A 16,326-nucleotide genomic window follows, 5' to 3' on the forward strand; every position below is an offset into this window, starting at 1 on the left:
TAGAAGCCGAGGCATCTGAAAGAGAAAAGTTAGCCGCCGGGTAATCTGGACGAGAAATTTGGCCGACCGGGTAATCTGACATGAGAAATGTTAGCGACCGGGTAAGCTGAAACGCGAATTGTGGGAGACTGGGTACACTGATTTGTCAATTTTTGGATGAATTTTGGATAAATTTCAGATTACCCGGTTTTTGAGATTCGCCTCGCAGATTACCCGACGAACGATATTTTCCTGCTTAGCGCGATTTCCGTCAAACCAGTTTACCCAGTCTCCCACAATTCGTGTTTCAGCTTACCCGGTCGCTAAAATTTGTCATGCCAGATTACCCGGTCGGCCAAATTTCTCGTCCAGATTACCCGGCAACGATATTTTCCTGCTCAGCAGCAACTTCATCAAAAAACTGAGAAACCAGTTTACCCAGTCTCCCACAATTCACGTTTCAGCTTACCCGGCCGCTAACTTTTCTCATGTCAGATTACCCGGTCGGCCAAATTTCTCGTCCAGATTACCCGGCGGCTAACTTTTCTCTTTGAGATTACCCGGGCGCGCAAATTTCTCGTTTCAGCTTACCCGGACGCGAGCGTGCACCTCGTCCAGAGAGCGAGCACCTGCGGCACTTGGTCCTAAGGAGAGCTCCCACTCGGAATCCCCGGCCTCGTTTGCTTGAATGACGCAGTCGTGAATCCGCACAACTTTCAGATTACCCGGCTCATCCCACTACGGGGTGATCTGGAAAAAGAAATTTCGCGATCCGGGTAACCTGGAAACGACATTTCGCCGTGTTGGGTAAGCTCGAAACGACATTTCGCCGTGTTGGGTGAGCTGGAAACGACATTTCGCCGTGTTGGGTGAGCTGGAAACGACATTTCGCCGCACCGGGTGATCTGAAACCGCTCACGCCGGGTGATCTGGAAAACGCCGGGTGATCTGCGAGGCGAATCTCAAAACTGGGTGATCTGGAAAAAGAAATTTCGCGGCCCGGGTAACCTGGAAACGACATTTCGCCGTGTTGGGTAATCTGGAAACGACATTTCGCCGTGTTGGGTGATCTGCGAGGCAAAAGGTCGCAGACGCCGGGTGATCTGAAAAACGCCGGGTGATCTGCGAGGGGAATCTCAAAACCCGGGTAATCTGAAATTTATCCATGAATTTTTTGCTGAGCAGGAAAATATCGTTGCCGGGTGATCTGGACGATAAATTTGGCCGACCGGGTAATCTGACATGAGAAATTTTAGCGACCGGGTAAGCTGAAACATGAATTGTGGGAGACTGGGTAAACTGGTTTGACGGAAATCGCGCTAAGCAGGAAAATATCGTTGGCCGGGTAATCTGCGAGGCGAATCTCAAAAACCGGGTAATCTGAAATTTATCCTTGGTAACGCGAGCTGTGCCACAGTGAAATGGAACTAGCCACAGTAGAGAGGTGTCCGTTTTTATTTATTCACGTCGCCGCCTGTGTTTGGGTTTCTATGTTTGCGATTTGGAATTTGGTATTTGTCCAACTCTTTGTTTATTTATTTATTTCAGAGAGATACAGGCGCGCGAGTTCTCTGTTTGTTGGTTGTGTGTGAACTGGTATAGGTCTAGGTAAGGTAAATTTGCACACACGAATGGCGGGGCAAAGGGGGGGCGGGACCGCTTCGCATCTCCTCCACACACCACGTACCCGAACTGTGTGAGCTCTCGTGGCTCGTGCGGTGGGTGCACTGTGTGCACAATACTATCCACGATGCCCTCATGGCAATTGGTAGGGACGACGATTGGCTAGTTCCATTTCACTCTGACACGCTAATCTTGAAAACGTCCAACGGAGCTCCGTGTTGCTCCCAGCGCCCTCCCCCGCGCTTCCTGCGGCCATGGCCGATGATACTAGTATGAGAGGTCATCTGGCTACCGCGAGCGCGACTCAACTCGCCGACGTCGTCCGATGATTGTGCCTCAAAGTCAGCCTCCGGAGGCTATCGTGGGGTCGAGCCGGCAGTAGCCGTGACATGTGGTTCCAACACCCCTCGCAGGCTTTGCCTCTGACCGCCACCGTTCCCAGGCTGCCTAATGGGATGGAAAGGAAGGCTGGGCGAGCGTATAGAAGCGTGCTCGACCTCGTCGTGGCAACCTGCACGGCAGCGCTGGTAGGCGCGATGAGCGTCGTGCCACCTGACCCGAGACGGGTCGCAGGCGTCGTACCGAGCGTGTCGAGACCGTGTCCTGATGTGATCTGCACGGGTGAGTCACGTCGGCGTCAAAGGAGCGACGTGCGACCTGTCAGAGCTTGATCTCCGATCTCAGCGGCGTCGAGTCGTCTCCGGCGCGCGACAAAGGTACATCCCCAGGACGCGCAGAGGCAGCTGCGACCCAGCCGAGTGGACGGTAACGCACCGCGCCACCTGCTGTGCGTTACCGTCCACTCGGCGGGGTCGCAGCTGCCTCTGGAAGGCACCGAGATGTACCTTTTTCGCGCAATGGTCAAAATCAAGGTTTTGTAACGCGAGCTGTGCCACAGTGAAATGGAACTAGCCATTGGCATATGTGCCCACACATGCGCGCATTGTGTCGCCCCCGCGGAAGATTGACAGCGCGGGAAAAGTAAAAAGACATCACACACGCGGCGCGCAATATGGACGCAACACACGCCAGGCCCGAGGCGGTACACTGGGCCCCGGGGGGAGACACGCCCGAACGAGCCGGGGCTCGGATCTCGACTACTCAGGATCTCGAACGGTTAACCGTCTCTGAGTAGCAGCTGCTCCCGCGTCTGGGGCTCACGCCACTGCTCGCTGTGCCCCGAAGGGGCTTCGGCCCATCAGATGAGCGACGCCGTGTCGTCGGTGCGCCGCTTGTCGGGCGAGCGGCGGCCGAGAGGCGAGAGGCGGCTCAGCGGCGAGCGGCGCGTCGGGTAGTGCCGCTCGGCGGCCTGGCGGGCCGTCCGCCGGTCCGCCGGCAGCTCGCTCATGGTGTTGGATCTCCGCCACGTCGGCGGCTTGGGCGCGCGCGCGGCCGCCGCCTCCTCCTCGCGGTCGCGGAAGCGTAGGTAGATGTGGTGGTTGTCGAAGGAGAGCGCGCGCGCCCGAAACCGCTTGCCGCGCCGCAGCTTCTCGTTGAGCATGCCCAGCCCGAGCACCTATGGGACATGTCAGGGAAGTGTCGTGGACATGTCCAGGACAGCTTCTCGTTGAGCATGCCCAGCCCGAGCACGTCGCGGGGCAAGCCGCGCAGAGCGAGCGAGAAGCGGCGCGCGAACAAGCGCTCCTCGCGGGTCCACTCGGTGGAAGCGCGGGCCTCAGTCGAGAGGGGGGTGAGGGTCGAGAGGGAGCGGTCAAGCGTGACCGGCGATGGCGGCGCCTCCTCCGCCTTTTGGGACAGGCGCATCGGCGCCTCCCCCATCGCCACCTCCTCCTCCTCCTCCTCGTCGCCAGGCCGCGCCGAGAGGAGGGCGAGGCCGCACGTCGCCAGTGCCACCCCCACTCCAAACCCCGCCATCTGCGATCGCTGCATGTTCCCAAACTCGTCGAAGAAGATGCCTCCCGCCACCGTCGTCAGGCCAATCAGCAAGGCCTGGTAACACGGCACCGCGTACGCGACCGAGGCGCCGGTCAGGGCCGTGTCGAGCAGGAACAGCTGCAGCGGGGCGGTGAAGGCCACGCCGCCAAGCGCGAAATACGGCGCGAGCGAGCGGAAGGGCGACGCCGGCGAGGTGAAGTCGCCGTCGGCCTTGTGCAGGCAGACCGCTACCACCTTGACAAACAGCTGCGACAGCGCGCCGCACACCGCGGCGCTGTACGCCGACAACGCCGTGCCCGCCGAAGTCGCAGCGGCGGTCGGGCGGATCAGCAGCACGGCGCACCAGACGAGCACCGTCGAGAGGGAGCCGCCTGCAAAGCCAGCGAAGAGCGGCCGCTGGAAGGCGGCGAGCGCGGGATCGTCGACCGCCGCCTCGTCGTCGTCGTCGCCGCCGCCGCCGCCGCCCGCGTCGTCGCTGCTGCTGTCGGCGTCGCCGCCGCTGCTCGCGTCGCTGCCGTGGGCGCCCCCAGGGCCATAGAGGGAGACGAGGGTGACACCGGCGATGATGAGGCCGGCTCCGACGACGTCGCTCGTAGAGAGCTTCTCGGTGGCGTCCATCAACCCTTCGGAGGGAGCGCGCGCTCGCGCGTGGGTGTGGGCCGGTGGGAGGAGGCGAGCAGCCCGGCGGGGGAACGCTGGGACGGCGGGCCCGCGCACCGCTCGACGCAATGAGTAGCGTGAAGACGATCGTGAGGCCGGCAAAGGGGGCGACGAGCGAGAGAGGAAGGATGCCGAGGACGTACACGTCCACCACCGTCGTCAGGATTCCCAGGAAGCAGAAGCCGATCAGCCAGCGCCAGCGCAGGAAGAAGGGTCGTTCGCCCTCGTGCACTGTGGACTCCTTCATAAGGAGGAGGCCGGTCGAGGCAAAGGCGCAGCCGAGGCAGACGAGGAAGATGCCCACCGCGTACTCCGTTGGCGTGAGGCCGTCAGGCTCCGCCATTGTTGTATCGCAACAAAAAAAACGGGTGCGGTGCGGTGCGTGCAGTCGTGTGTTTGGCGTCCTGTTGTGTGTGCCTTCGCTTGTTATTAATATCGAAGTCTAGCTCAAAAAAAACGAAGGCCCTCTAAAAAAAACGCAATTAGCCTTTCTCGCTGTACTGGCACGCCCATATTTTTTCTACTTCCATGCGCGTCACACCCTCCTTATAATCGTGCCGTCCTCCCATCCGTCCCCGTTTTATTTATTTATTTATTGGGCACGCCCTGCGAGCGCGCGGGGGGGGGGGGGTTGCGCACTGCCTGTGTTCGTGCGTCGCCCATCTCTCCTGGAGCTGCCTGCTCTCTTCATTTATTTGAGAGCGCCTTCGTTGTTAATAATAATACAGACGAAAATAAATAAATATTGAGCACTTGAGCACTTGATAGGGTCGATTCCGCATGGTACGGGACCAATATTTATTTATTGTTTATTTATTTATGGACAGCTTCTTGGCCCGCCAAAATCAGTTCACCCTCGGGTATGTTCCACATTGGGCTAAACCCCACCTGGCTTCCTCCCGCTAAATACAAAGGCCGGGCGACAAGTTCTCTCTTGCACCTCGAAGCGCAGAAAGGCTGCCAACCTCCTCTCCCATCTGGCGCTTGCGTCGGGCAGCGTGGGCGCGGCATCCGGGACGGATGCGGGCCCTTCTCTCGCGGGATCGCTGGGAGCCGCTCGGCTCCCCACGCGCCGCCGAGCTGCGATGGCGCCACCGCAACGGCTGCCCCTCCTCGGCTCCCGCCCCGGGGCTGCCGAGATAGGTGCCCCGAGCCACCGTTTGCAACATCCGCGCGGAACGGCGGTGCTGCCGACGCCCCCCCGACCGGCAAACACCATGGGAAGGGCGGTGGTGAACGCTCCACCTCAGAAATGTCGTCGTCGTCGCGCAGTTCCCTAGTGTCCGCTCGGCGGCCGGCGGCGGCCGGCGGCCAAGAATCCGGATTTTCGTCTCTCGACGCGAAGATATGGTCCCGAGTCTCACTACTCGCCCCTCCATCCTGTAGGTCCGGACCTTGCCTGCTCAGTAGCCGCGATGAATCGTCGCCCTCATCGTCCGCGGTCATCCTTTCAGCCTCAAACGGGCCAAACGACTGTCTCGCCATCACCCATCTCGCCTCTCGCGGTCGCGTCACACCTTCCCTCGTGCCGCGAGTAGGCGCGTGAGTGATGGCCCTGCCGCCAGGCACACGGCTACACCTCGGGACGCCGTGCTGAGACGGGTAGAGCCGCCCCGCGGGAGCAAAAGCCGCCTCGCGCGCCTCAGCCCGCCGGGCCCCTCGGCGGCCAGTGTGGGGTGGATACGGCGGTGATAAACCCCTCTGACAGCAGCGCCTCACGGCGTGGGCTGCGAGGTCACTCGGGGTGACCCAGGGGGCGGCGGGGGAGCAATCTCCCGCCGGAGCAGCGGGTGATATTCCCGCTACTCGCTCGAGTTTGAGGTGCGCCGCGCCTCGCCTGTGTTGCCTTCCCGGCCGCCCCAGCCGCCCTCACCGTTCCTCATCCCCTCCCCCACCCCCTCCCCCTCAGGCTAGGCCCTCGCCACCGCCGCTGCCGCTGTCTCCGCCACAGCCGCCGCCGTTTCCTCCCCCCCCACCCCCTCCGACGCCGTCGCCTCCGCTGCTCCCGCCACCACCGCCGAGCCCTCCCCCGCCCTCTCCCCCTCCGCCCTCACCGCCGCCGCCCTCGCCGCCGCCGCCCTCGCCGCCGCCACCGAGCCCGCCGCCACCGTCACCCCCGCCCCCGTCGCCGCCACCTCCCTCACCGCCACCGCCCAGCCCGCCGCCGCCATCTCCCCCACCGCCCTCACCGCCACGCTGCCAGCGCAGCCGCCGGGCGACGCGACAGCGGCTAGCGGCCGGGAGAGCCTCTCCAGTGCGGGCTGGGGGCGGCGGCGGCACTCTGCGGGTGGCGGGCGAGCAGCCGGCCGGCCGGCGGCGCGTCTCGACTCAAATTATGGGCCGCCTCTCGGCCGTGTGGCGCGAGGAGAGGGCGGCGCGCTCGGCGCGCTGGCGGCGGTGAAGCCTCTCAGAGTGGGCGCTGGCTGGCCGAGGGCGTCGGGCGGGTGCGGGGCGGCACTCGGGCCGCCGGACGGGCCGTGGTGGCCCGTGTGGCGTTCGTGAGGGACTGTTTGGGCGCCCCGGCAGCCTCCCCGCCTGCGTGACCAGGGCCGGTTTGGCAGCGGTTTGGGCTGTGTGTGGGCTGGTCGCGGTAGGGGATATAGTGCTTGTTTATGGTCCCACTCACCACTCCCGGCCAACGGGGCCTCGCGGGGCGTCCTCGTTTGCAGTAAAAGGCCTCTGCCATCGCTCAGAGTCCCAAACCATGTGATCCTCCGCGCCGCCGCGCCCGAGTAGTCTGCCAGATGCGACGTCGTCGGGGAGGGCGTCGTCGCGGGCGCCAACGTCGTCATGCGAGCCCCTACGGCTGTCCAAGGGCACGTCTGGGTGACCAGGGGCGGGGGTCGAGCGTGAGTGCTCCGCCGGGGCGAGCTTCTGGGTCCATGGGACCGCTGCCGGACCCATCCGAGAGCCTCTCCGGACACGTTCGCTCGACGGCCTAGTTGGCGGCCGATGTTCGACGACTAAAGCTCCGGACGCCGCGGCCAAAGGTCCGCCCACGGCCCCAGGGCTCGTGGTGGGTGTGGGGTGTGCCTCACGAGGCGGAGAGGCCGCGTGAACTCCCGTAGAAGCTCGCGAAGTGCGGATTTGGAGCGCCGCGCCGGACCTCCGCCGGGGCCCGCCGGGACGCCGTATGGGCCTCGGGGTGCCCGATAAGCTTAGAGGTGCGGTTTTTTTTGCTTGTGTCTATCGGTTCATGTCATGGACCGGCCCTGGGAAGCCTTTGACCGCGCGCGGAGGGTGTTACGGGGCCGTGATGATTTAGCGGGAGGGAAATCGGCCGATTTGCCCAGTGTGCGTAAGACTAAGAGCCACATACACTGAAAATGAGGCGTGGAATTGCGACCGCTTTCCCCTGATTTTGTCAGCTCTGACTGATGACGTACCGACAACCTCCATCACTCGTATAGACGCCCCAGATTTTGGCATCCATCCGATCCATGCCTCTGCCGGGTGGCCCGCCCCGACGACCCCTGGAATTGCGACTCGCCGCTTTCCTCCCGCTGGCGCAAATTTCGCCCGATGATTAATAATTAAGATTACCCGGAATACGGTACGCAATTAAGGAATTAATGAGTGAATTAATCAATTAATTGAGCGCCCTCGCGTCACCTATGACTCGATCAGTGTGAAGGTGAAGAGATGTCACCGAGCGTGCGAGCAGCTGGCCCGGGGGGGGGGGGGGAGAGAGAGAGAGAGAGAGAGAGAGAGAGAGAGAGAGGGAGGGAGGGAGGGGAGAGAGAGAGAGAGAGAGAGAGAGAGAGAGAGAGAGATACAGGGAGAGGGAGAGAGAGAGAGAGAGACCCGAGAGAGAGAGAGAGACAGAGAGAGAGAGAGAGAGAGAGAGAGAGAGAGAGAGCCCAGAGAGAGAGAGAGAGAAAGAGAGAGAGAGAGAAAGGGGGGCGGGGGGGGGGAGGCATCAGGAGCAGCATCACTAGTCCTCGTAGTCCATCATGAAATAAACTCAAAGGTCCACCACAGCCTCCAGCCTCCACCTCCACCCGCGAGCCTCCACCGCTGCCGCCCGCGACGCCGCCCGCCGCGTCAGATTGTCACGACGCGCCCATCGAGTCGCGTCGGAGAGCCGCGCCGCACCAGCAGCAGCATCTGCACCACCAGCAGCAGCAGCAGCAGCACCACCACCACCAGAGAGAGAAGCGCACTGCCCGACGCCGCCCGCCGCGTCAGATGCTCGCGACGCGCTCGTCGAGCCCAGTCGCAGAGAGAGCCGCGCCGCGCCAGCAGCAGCATCTGCATCAGCAGCAGCACCACCACCACCACCAGCAGCAACAGAGACATGCAGTGCAGGCGCAGAAGCGCTCGCAGAGCGGCGCGCAATGTGTATTTCACAGCCTTGTTATTGAGAAGAAAATACCTCCTATGTTCACACCGCACTTGCTTAGCCCCAAGCGCCCTCCTCAAGTGCTCAAGCCTCAAGCTCACCCACTTGGAGCACTTGTGGAGCCAGCACAGGCCGGCACATGTCCTGCCGATGCACAAACATCGTCGCGGTGGCAGTTGCGTCCTGCGTTTTCCTCATCATTGCCGGCACTGCCGCGTCGCAGTATCCCGCCGACGCGGCGAATCGCACACGGCACACTATTCGCCGGCGGCTCTTGCAGAGACGGGCAGCAGGAGTTGCGTCCAGCCAGCGAGACGAGTGCGTTCGTGAGAAGCGTCCGAGCACGGACCTGCTGAGGTTGCTGCCGAGCCCGGCCAACGCTGACTTTCACCGCCACGACGGCCGCTGTGCATATCGGTACAAGCAGCTCAATGCTGCGTGGGCGGTGCGAGCCTCCGAGAGACGCCTTCTCCCGCTCTCTCCTCGGCACACGCCAGCCGCCCCGCCGTGTCGCGACACACGCCACTCTCACCTCAGCACACACGTCCACGCCACGTCCGGTCTGTTCGCTAGGGATGCATCGCTGAGCCTCTGTGTGTCGGCGTCGTGCGGGACAACGGTCTGGCGTGCGGTGGGCGGCAGGCGAGTCACTCACTCACTCACACGCACACACACACACACACAACACACGCACGCACGCACACACGCACGCGCGCGCACACACACATGCACGCACACACACACACACACACACGCACCCACACACACACACACACACGCACGCACGCACGCGCACGCACGCACGCACGCACGCACGCACGCACGCACGCACGCACGCACGCACGCACGCACGCACGCACGCACGCACGCACGCACGCACGCACGCGCACACGCACACGCACACGCACACGCACACGCACACGCACACGCACAGGGCCCTTGCCCCACTTTCTCGTGCGCGCGGAGCAGCTCCCCTGTCCCGACCTTCCCTCAGGCGTCCCACCCGTTCGAGCTGCGAGGTGGAGGCGCGAGCCGAGGCGCCTCCACCAACGCTTGGGTCTGCGGGCCGCGGCTGCGGGCAGTCGAGCAGGCGCCAGCCGGAGGCGAGGTCGGGGGCGTGGTCTGCGATGAGTTGTGACTCGGACTCGCCGTGAACAGGTGGTGGCGGAGGCGAGGCCACGTTGACGGCCATCGTCTGTGTAGTCACGAGTCTTCATTCTCTGCTGCGGCAGGCGGAGGCGGAGGCAAGGCCGCCGCCACAGGCCAGAGGGCGTCTTGCACGGCAGCCGAGGAGCGGACAGTTCTCGGACCCTGCCCGTGCCCGGCCCCTTCCCACAGGTTCCGCCGGAGGGGTTCCTGTACGTGCTGCACGGCGGGTGTGCCGTTCGCGACTACGGCTGCAACCACGTCCTCGAGATGGCCACGTCGGTGGCGTCGATCCGCGCGCTGCCGCCGCCGCGCAGGCCGATAGCTGTGCTGAGCGACGGCGGCATTCCCGCCGTTTGGCTCCGCTCGCGGCTGGGCAGCCGGCTAGTCGCGATCTGGCCGAGATTGTGGGCGAGATCGGTCCGAGGTCGAGCCGAGATCGGGCCGAGATTGCTCCTGACCAGGCGTGGACTACGTCGCCGCACTCTCGGTGAGCGGCGGCGAGGCGATCGACGACGACCCGCGCGTCAAGAAGCTGCGCGCGTACGACCAGTCGCCGTTTGCGAAGACGGCCAGCCCGAGCGCTGCAAGCGATCACCGTCCTGATCACAGTGCCACACCTGGGAGAGTGGGGGTAGGTCTTCCTCGACGGAGACACACTCGTCCGCTCTCCCGCCGTCTCGCAGCTCTTCACCCTGCTGGACGACTACGACCTCGCCGCCGCCTTCGAGTGCTGCCGCGTCCTCTACTCTTCGGGGAAGCCGTACGACCCGTCGGGGCACTTGCGTGGGTGAGCGCTGCCGCAGCAATGCTCCAGCCCGCGGCCCTGACCTCTCTCTGCCGCGCCCCTTGCTCCTAAACAAGAGGTGCCCCAGGGTGATTGCGGGCATGAGGAGCTCCAAGCATAAGCTGCGCTTTTGTATCAGGTGGGAGATGCAGACGGGCGTGATGGCGTACCGCCGCAACGAGCGGGTGGCCGCCTTCTGGGAGGAGACGCGCAAGGTGGTTCATGCACGGCAGACGCACACACGCAGATGCATCCCCCCTTTCCCGCAGCAAGCGCACATAAGACGACTCGACTGCGGCTGTCTCCCGCGTGAGACCTCGAGAGGGGGGGGGGGGGCTACTCTCGGGTGATCTCGGCGGTCTCTCGGCGCAAGGTGTACCTCGAGAAGGGGGGCGCCTACTGGCGCCTGCGTTCTTCGGGCGAGCTGCGCTCCGAGATCTAGCCGAGATCTGGTCAAGATCTGGCCGAGATCTGGCCGAGATCTGGTCGAGATCTGGCGGAGAGATGGCCGAGATCTGGCCGAGATCTGGCCGAGATCTGGCCGAGATCTGGCCGAGATCTGGCCCGGATCTGGCGGATATCTAGCGGAGAGATGGCCGAGATCTGGCCGAGATTTGGCCGCACGATCGCGCTGTAGCCGCCGCATAGGCGCAAGTCTGCCGCCGTACTCCGCGCCTGCTCACGCCGGTCCTGCCGCGGCGCGCAGGCGAGCAGGGCGCGGCGACGCTGGCCCTCGCACGGACGGACGTGCGCTTCCTTCCACTTCCGCCCTCCTTCAACGCGCGCCCCTACACCGAGCTGCAGGCCGCCAAGGTCTTCGGCGCGCCTGTCTACCACGGTCAGCAGCGCACTTGTACAGAGCTAGCCCCCGAAGCTCCGACCTGGCACTCGAGACAACACGTATGCAGCTGTGCGTAGCTGCCTTTCCACTGTGTCGGGCTGTGCTCGCAGCCCGTGTGCTCACGCCATGCTCCGAGTACACTGCACGACCTTGGGTGCGCGCATGACGTAGGCAAGGAGCTCTGGCGGCGCGTCGCCGACGCCGACGCTCCCAACGCGGGCAAGCCGGCCACGCCCGAGCAACTGGTGCGCTTCCGCATGGCGCGGGATTGGGACAAGGCGGCGCGCGGCGTGGCGCGACACGGCGCGATGGAGCACCCGAGTGCCGACTAGCGCGTGGGCGAGCGATGTCGCACTGACGCACAGCACATGCATCAGAATTCGCTGAATCATCACCCGGACAAGGGCGCGTTGACTGTGTGTCAAAAGATGAAGGACCGCGACCAAATAAAGGATTTACAAAACCCCTGTGTGTGGGGTGTGCCGAGAGTTCGCGGTTTGAGAGCCCAGCGCAGACCGACCGACCGCAGGGGGCGTCCGGTCGGCCGCCGCGGGCGCGCGGGGAAGACCGCAGACCCTAGGGTTGTCAAACGTTAATTTGGGGCCTAACAGTTGCGCTATTGTTGGCTGAAATCCTCAACGTTGTTCAAGTGTTCATCCCAGCCCATGCTGTTACTGTTTGTTACTGTTGTTCTGTTGTTCAGCGGCCAGCAAGCAGAAAATGGCAAAAAACCCGGGTAAAACCCGAAAATACCTAGGGATTTTCCGGGTATTTTCGGGTCTTACCCGCACTGGACACTAGAGATCATCGTGGGTCACTGCCGGGCCTTCCTTATTGTTGTTCAGTCGGCCTAACGTTAGCTACTGTTGTTGGGGAGCCCCACTGTTGTTCTGTTGTTACTGTTAACACTAGCCGCAACACTGTTCAGCTCTTAACCCCTAAACGGCTACCGAAACGGGGTGCCCGGAAGGGCGATATAACGGCGGCCTAACTGTGCCTCCGTGCGCTCGCCACATACCCCCTGCTGCCCGAGGGTCGTGTTAGCACTTTATTGGGCACATACAGAGGCGGTGGGAAGCCACCACTTGGAGCACTTGGAGTGCGGTCATCAGCCTCACATCCAGGACCGGGGAGCTGAGGAGCGCACCCAGTTGGCCGGATGATCGGGATCGGGTTACCCGCGCCCGCCGGCGCGCTCTAGCCCTCGGGCAAGAGAGCCCTAGCCCCGGGGGTGCGCGGTCGCAGGGCCATAACACGTCTCCGAGGGATGGTTCCGTGTACCGGGTTACCCCTTAACTGCAGAACGCACCCTCTTCCTCGACCGTGGGGGGGTGCGCGGTCGCAGGGCCATAACACGGGTCTCCGAGGGCGTACGGCAGCGCTCCGGGTTTCCCTCAGCGGCGGAATTTTTCCCTCGCGCTTCCTTGGGCCCCCCTAGCAGCAGACCGCACCCCCTCTACTCGGAGCTAAAGAATACTCTCCGAGGGTTGGACCCGCGTACCAGGTTTCCCCTTAACTGCAAGGACGCCCCCTCTACTCGGAGCTAGTGATACGTGATACGGGAATACGTACCGCCCCCACGCAGTACCTACACTACTCGACGAGAATACAAGAATACGCAGCTGCGAGACGCCTGCACTACTCGACGATAATACAAGAAGAATACGCAGCTTGGAAGTTGCAGACGCCTGTCGAGCAGCTTCCGCGGCGAGCAGCTTCCGCGGCCGTGGGGCGTGGGGGGGGGGGGGGAGGGGAGCGGAAAGGGAGGCGGCGGTAGTAGGGGCGGCGAGAGAGAGGATTAGGGAAACGGCGGGGGGGGGGGGGGGAACCACCGAGGTAGGAGGGGGAACCGCCAAAGAGGCGGTGGAAGTGGCGGGGGCCCGGGGGGCCAAGGGGGGTCCGTAGGGGAAGCGGCCAAAGGGGGGAACGCCCCCGGTGCCCCCGCCCCCCGGCGTTTAATAAAAACCCCGCCCCTGAAGCCTCCCCCCCCGCGGGGGGGGCTCCCCATTGAGGGCCCCCACCGGCGCAGCAATCGCATTGCGCACAGTTGGGCGTCGCCCAGAATGAAGGGAAGGCCTTGGCGCTTATCGCCAGCCAGACTGACTCGGCCGCTGGCAGGCGCGGGCCGACTGCGCGCTCCGAGCACGCGGCCCGGCATCTTCCCACAGGCCCGCCAGCCGCCGCGCAGCTCTGGAGAGGTAGCTGGCGTTGCACTGCACTGCTTGAAGCTGCTGTTGAGCCTCGCCAACAATTGGAGCTGCCCCGTCCGCCGCCGCGAGCGCCGCGCCGTGGCCTCGTTCTCTGGAGAGCCCCAGCACCACCCCTCGCGGCCACTCGCACCGTTGCAGCAGCTCCGACCCCGCCACTCCGGCTCCCGAGCGCGCGGCGAGCAAGAGGAAGAGCACGCGCATGGGCCAAAATCCGTTACTCTGCGTTCCCTTTAAATTTTCCGCCACAGAGCTCCGGACACCGGAGCGCGCTCTGCACGAGCTCCTGGGACGCGGTTTCGTCTTTCGATCCCAGACGGTCGTCGCACGTCGGCGCCCCAGTGAGGTCCGCCGTCATAGGTGTAGCACGCTACTAGACACACTGCATCCAAGTTGAGCGGTGGAAAATTGTGACGAAGCCACGCACCGAAGCGCCGGCGTCCCTCTGGCAATCTGCCACCGACAGCAACACACGCCTTTGATCACCGGCTGCTTGCGCTCCGCATAATCTCCAGAAGCTGTTGGTTGTGTGGCTGGTGCTACTTCTATCAGCCTTCCTCATATGCACAATGTTGCCGTTGAGCTACGAGGCTGCAACCCGTCGTCATTTGAGTTTGCTGCCAGCCACACACAGCGCGTTCCTGCTGCACGAATGGGGACAGGTGTGAACAACACCTCGTGGGGGCGGCACCGCAGGCGTCCATTGAGGGGTCCAGGTGATAGCCCTGGGCGGGCAATCCATACGCCTAGTTGGACTTCAGATCGCCCGATCGCGTCCCGGTGAACTGACGTCGGATTTGTGACGCCGCCGCACCGCGCCGCGGCCAGGGGCCCTCCGGAGGCTTGAGGATGGCCGTGGCGGACCGAGACGAGCTCTGGGAGGTAAAGTGTCAGCGTATATATTGTAGAGGCTGACCATGTGCACAATATCTCTCACTCTAGCTAAGCCAGGGGAGGCTATTCTGGGCGTCCACACGGCTTGCACAGGTGACCCTCGCGACAAAGCGAGCGCGTCCGGCAGAGCGACTGAAGAATGGAAGACAGAGTCACAAATCCCGCTTGTTGTGCATGTTTTGAGGTCGGACAGTGCTGCTGTCTTCTCCACGCAGCAGCCGACGCCACCAGGCCTCGGTAGCTGAGCAGCAGGAGCCTCCTCGCTGCTGGCAGAGTTGCGCCTCTGTTTGCCGCCGCTAAGAGATCGTTGTTGCGGGAATCCAGGGAATCTAAAGGAATCTAGAATCTGTGGGTCCGAGATTCGATCTGGGACCTGAGCCGCTCGGGACCAGCTGCACATGACCCGGGGCCACTGCCATGTCGCAGACGACTGCTGGATCGGTCGCACCTGCAAAGGAATAAAATAACGGAGCTTTCCTTGCCGTACGGCAAGGAACGCCGTTTAGGGGTTAACGTTTGACAACCCTACCTGCGCAGACCGGAGGGGGGGGCGGGGTCGGAGCGCAGACCGAGGGGGGGTCTGTCGGGTTGGCTGGAGGGCCACACCGCACGAGCTGTGAATAAATTAGTCTCTCAAAATACTAGAGACACCAAGCGCCCTCTCTCCCAACCTAATCTCACTCCTCGTCCGAGTGGCTGAGAGCTCGAGAAGCTCACACAGGGCTACTGTGCTGCATGAATGCTTGGGCAGGTGTGAACAACACCTCGTGACCACGGCGCCGCAGGCGCCTGTTGATGGGTCCAGGTGATAGCCCTAGATGGGCAATGCATACGCCTAGTTGGACCTCAGCCTCGCCCAACCGCGTCCCGGTGCTCTGTGGTCGGATTTGTGACGCCGCCGCACCGCGCCGCGGCCGGGGGCCCTCCGGAGGCCAAGGATGGCCGTGGCGGACCGGGACGAGCTCTGGGAGGTGGAGTGTCAGTGAGTATATTGTAGAGAGAGACCGTATGCACAGTATCTCTCACTCTAGCTAAGCCAGGGGAGGCGATGCCGGGGCCGTACAACAGCTTGATGGTGCTTCGCCGGCGTGCGTCCCGGAGCGGTCCCGTGGCCCGCCGCAGGCGCCGATTTTTTTTGGCGTTTTTGGCTCAAAATTGAGATATTTCTCATCAAATTCTCATCAAAATCGAGCTCGCTACGAGCTCTCTAACTGCACAGCACCTCCTTGTTGAGCCTAGCGGCGCCCGTATCGCCCACGCCAACATTCTTCTTCTTCTTCTTGCCCTTCTTGCCCTTGGGCCCTTGCTGCACTTAGCCGCTCAACCTCCGCCAGCAGCAGCTCCTTGGCATGCCGCGCCGCCTCCATCTGCTTTGCTTCCCACGCTGCCGCTTCCTCTCTCTCTCTAAAGCAGCGCCGCCACTAAGCGGCGCAACCAAGTTCTCGCATTGTTTGCATGAGCACGTGTCCTGCTTGGCGCGGCGCACAATCCGCGCGCGGCGAGTGAGGTGCGTGAGAGCAGAAGACTGACAGCAGGAGCTGCAGGAGCTGCAGGAGCTGCGCGGGTCGGATGGGCGGTGACGCCGCCGAGCGACGGCGCAAAGGCCAATCGCTGCTGCTGCGCCAACGAGAGCGGCGACACGAGGCTGCTGGCAGCTGGCAGAGCGAATCGCGATTCCGGCGGCCGCCGTCAGCCCGCCGACACCGACGGCCTGGCTGAGGTCAAACTCCTCCACACGTCGGACCAGCCATGCGTCGGCCACGGCGACGAGACGTCTGTATGTAGACAGCCCGACACCCGGGCGATAGAACATGCCAGCTGGGCTCTTCCAGGGCTCTCGTGGCCCTGGCGCGAAATAGGGCGGGCTGCGGCGGGCGCAAAAACTATTTCACAGGTTATGAAAACCGGAAACACTAGAGTCTGCAGAAGAGTTCGAGTGGTCTTCGTGCTC

General features: G+C 63.3%; 2 protein-coding genes across 2 annotated transcripts; both read right to left on the bottom strand.

Annotated features, from left to right (window-relative positions):
• Positions 1–2,562: 2,562 nt before the first annotated feature.
• On the bottom strand, positions 2,563–3,279 carry EMIHUDRAFT_364358 (hypothetical protein; the record flags this gene model as incomplete). Its single annotated transcript, XM_005784981.1, has 1 exon — positions 2,563–3,279. A coding segment is annotated over one exon (318 nt), but the record flags the coding sequence as incomplete, so codon positions are not given.
• A 10,079-nt stretch (positions 3,280–13,358) lies between these two features.
• Positions 13,359–13,685, bottom strand: EMIHUDRAFT_230563 (hypothetical protein; the record flags this gene model as incomplete). Its single annotated transcript, XM_005784982.1, has 1 exon — positions 13,359–13,685. One exon carries the CDS (start codon positions 13,683–13,685, stop codon positions 13,359–13,361), a length of 327 nt encoding a protein of 108 aa, XP_005785039.1.
• Between the last annotated feature and the right edge of the window lie 2,641 nt (positions 13,686–16,326).

The sequence above is a fragment of the Emiliania huxleyi genome, assembly GCF_000372725.1.
Source record: "Emiliania huxleyi CCMP1516 chromosome Unknown EMIHUscaffold_165, whole genome shotgun sequence".
NCBI lineage: Eukaryota > Haptophyta > Isochrysidales > Noelaerhabdaceae > Emiliania > Emiliania huxleyi.